This window comes from Sinocyclocheilus grahami, unplaced genomic scaffold (genome assembly GCF_001515645.1).
Source record: "Sinocyclocheilus grahami isolate Dianchi unplaced genomic scaffold, SAMN03320097.WGS_v1.1 scaffold96.1, whole genome shotgun sequence".
Taxonomy (NCBI): domain Eukaryota; kingdom Metazoa; phylum Chordata; class Actinopteri; order Cypriniformes; family Cyprinidae; genus Sinocyclocheilus; species Sinocyclocheilus grahami.
In genome coordinates this window covers 1,794,435-1,796,666 of record NW_015505275.1, presented here as the reverse complement: position 1 = coordinate 1,796,666, position 2,232 = coordinate 1,794,435, and the positions used below count along the sequence as shown (strand labels likewise).

Below are 2,232 nucleotides of genomic sequence, written 5' to 3'. Positions count from 1 at the left end.
AAAAACCAAAAAAAAAGGTCACTAAAAAAAAAAAAAAAAAAAAAAAAAAAAAAGTAATTAAAAAAAAAAAACTCAAGTTTCAAAATGTCACCACTATTCATTCACCCAAGAGTAAAACAGTAATACATTTAATACATCATACTCCAAGTCAAAAAAAGAGAACAAAATAAAAAATAAAATTCAGTTTTCTAAATGGCCAGCAGAAGGCACTGCATGGCTCGAGAGTAAATGCACTTAAGAGAGATTCTAGGAGCATGAACCACAGAAGAAGAGAACAGTCTGGCTCATACAGGAAGAAACAAATGCTTGTGAACTAAAATCCATTGGCTCCCACTCAAGTCCCAAACTCTCTTATAAACCATATAACACAGGTCACTCAGGAGGGGATGTGGCCATAGAGTGTAGTTTTTATGGCCATAACACTCTGATCCAACATTAAAATTGTAAAAATATCTAAAATTGTTATTGTTTATTTTTGTATATGTTCTGTTTCAATGCCATTGTCAGTGATTAGCGCTAATTATATGCCCAAACCAATCAAGTTAGCTTGCTTTTGTGCCAGATCCAGTCCAGTACGTATAAACAACAGTATGTGAACCACATGTAAAACAGAACCTGCCTACAGTTGTCATGCGAGTCCAGCGTCTAGAACTGGCAAAACTGCAACATTAAAAACTGGGAAACGGACCCCATAACAACACTAAAAGGCAAATTTGTCAAGAATAGCTTTTGTGCCCATTGCAATATTGCGACGCGGCGAAAATGCTCAACTGAGGAGATTCAAGAAAGCTGAAATCAGCTTCTGCACGCACACTATCCACAGGCTACAGAGCAAATAGCTGAGCTCTGCAGAAGTGTTCATCAGAGCAGTCAGCATGTTCGGCTTTACACTTTATGAAATGTGCTGTTTATAGACATTGTGTGCTAACCATTCTTGTGCGGCTTAGAGAAAAGCATGTGTCAGAGACAAACCCACGTTTGTCCAGTGAAAGCATTTCAAAAAATAATTTTGGATGCTAATCAGAAACCTGAAACATTTAATCTCATGTATTTGTGCCACTTTGTCACACATTTTTTTGGATCGATTACATGTAACTGACACTTGAAGCATTGAAGTGACTCTATATGTTGTTCTTTAAGACATCACATGCGTAAAGTGCGCCTATCTTTTTTTTTTTTATCGTTATGCTCTTTGTTTGCAGGGGTGCTACTGGTTCCAGGGTTCTCTAATTTCTTCTGTTGTTCTAGAAACATTTATGAAGGCACAGTGTGCATTTGTTAGCAATACCATTTTTGTTGCCAAATTCCTCCAGTATCATGATTTTTATTTTGCCCCCGTAATTTTTCCTAATTATAACTCTCTCCACTCCAAACCCCAAGCCCTACCAAACTTTAAAAAAAACCCCACCAGAATGTTTCTTTTTCTTTGCCTCTCTTGTTGGAGTGAGTGCATCACCCACTGCTTGTGTTCCTACAAAAGGAGGCAGCGCTTCTTGGGTTTGGTCTCCGGAGGTTCAAGGGCAGCGAGTATAGCCTCGTCGAATACATTCTTCAGACCTCTCTGGAAGAAAGAGATCGTAAAATATCATTTGCAGTAGGTCATGTGAGTGATGATAAGTGAGTAGAGCTGTTATGTCATCACGGGTGTGTGCGGCTGCTCTTTTAACCTGTGTGAGGGCAGAGCACTCCACGTATTTGACAGCTCTGAGGTCTCTGGACAGCTTCTCCCCGCTCTCGGGTGATATGGGGCGCTGCTTGTTTTTGGCAAGTTTTTCCACAGTGTTACTGTCATCCCTCAGGTCAACCTGAGTGCCCACCAGAAGGAATGGAGTGCGTGGACAGTGGTGAGAGATCTCTGGTACCCACTTAGAGAAAGAGAGAGGAGAAAAAGGACTGTGTTCAATATAAAATTTAAATTATTTAAAAATATACATACCATATAAAGAAATATTCTACAGTACAAGTTCAGTACGATTTTATTAATTAATACTTTTATTTCGCAAGGAAGCAAATGATTAAAATTGACAAACATTTATAATGTTACAAATAGGGATGCACGTTATATCGGCCACCATATCGGTATCGGCCAATAAATGCACATTTTTTCTGTTATCGGTATCGGCCTGATAAGAAAATTTGGCCGATATCTTAAAGCCGATAAATAATGCATTATTTCCTTCAGAGACACTTCAGATGCGCGCTGTTCGTTTGCAGCCTTTTGTGCAATTGTAC

General features: G+C 38.8%; 1 protein-coding gene across 1 annotated transcript; it reads right to left on the bottom strand.

The window, feature by feature from the left end:
• Positions 1-1,167: 1,167 nt before the first annotated feature.
• Positions 1,168-2,075, bottom strand: LOC107587863 (cell division control protein 42 homolog). The gene is made up of 3 exons (XM_016275826.1): positions 2,070-2,075; positions 1,668-1,865; positions 1,168-1,561 (listed from the first exon to the last, which is right to left on the bottom strand). Exons 1-3 carry the CDS (start codon positions 2,073-2,075, stop codon positions 1,472-1,474), a joined length of 294 nt encoding a protein of 97 aa, XP_016131312.1. The 3' UTR covers positions 1,168-1,471.
• Positions 2,076-2,232: the final 157 nt, after the last annotated feature.

What these genes read in the sequence shown, in the direction of transcription:
- LOC107587863 (XM_016275826.1), bottom strand. An exon ending in AGTGCTCTGCCCTCACACAG is followed by an intron (nt 1,562 to 1,667) that starts GTTAAAAGAGCA and finishes TCTTTCTTCCAG; the next exon opens with AGAGGTCTGAAGAATGTATT.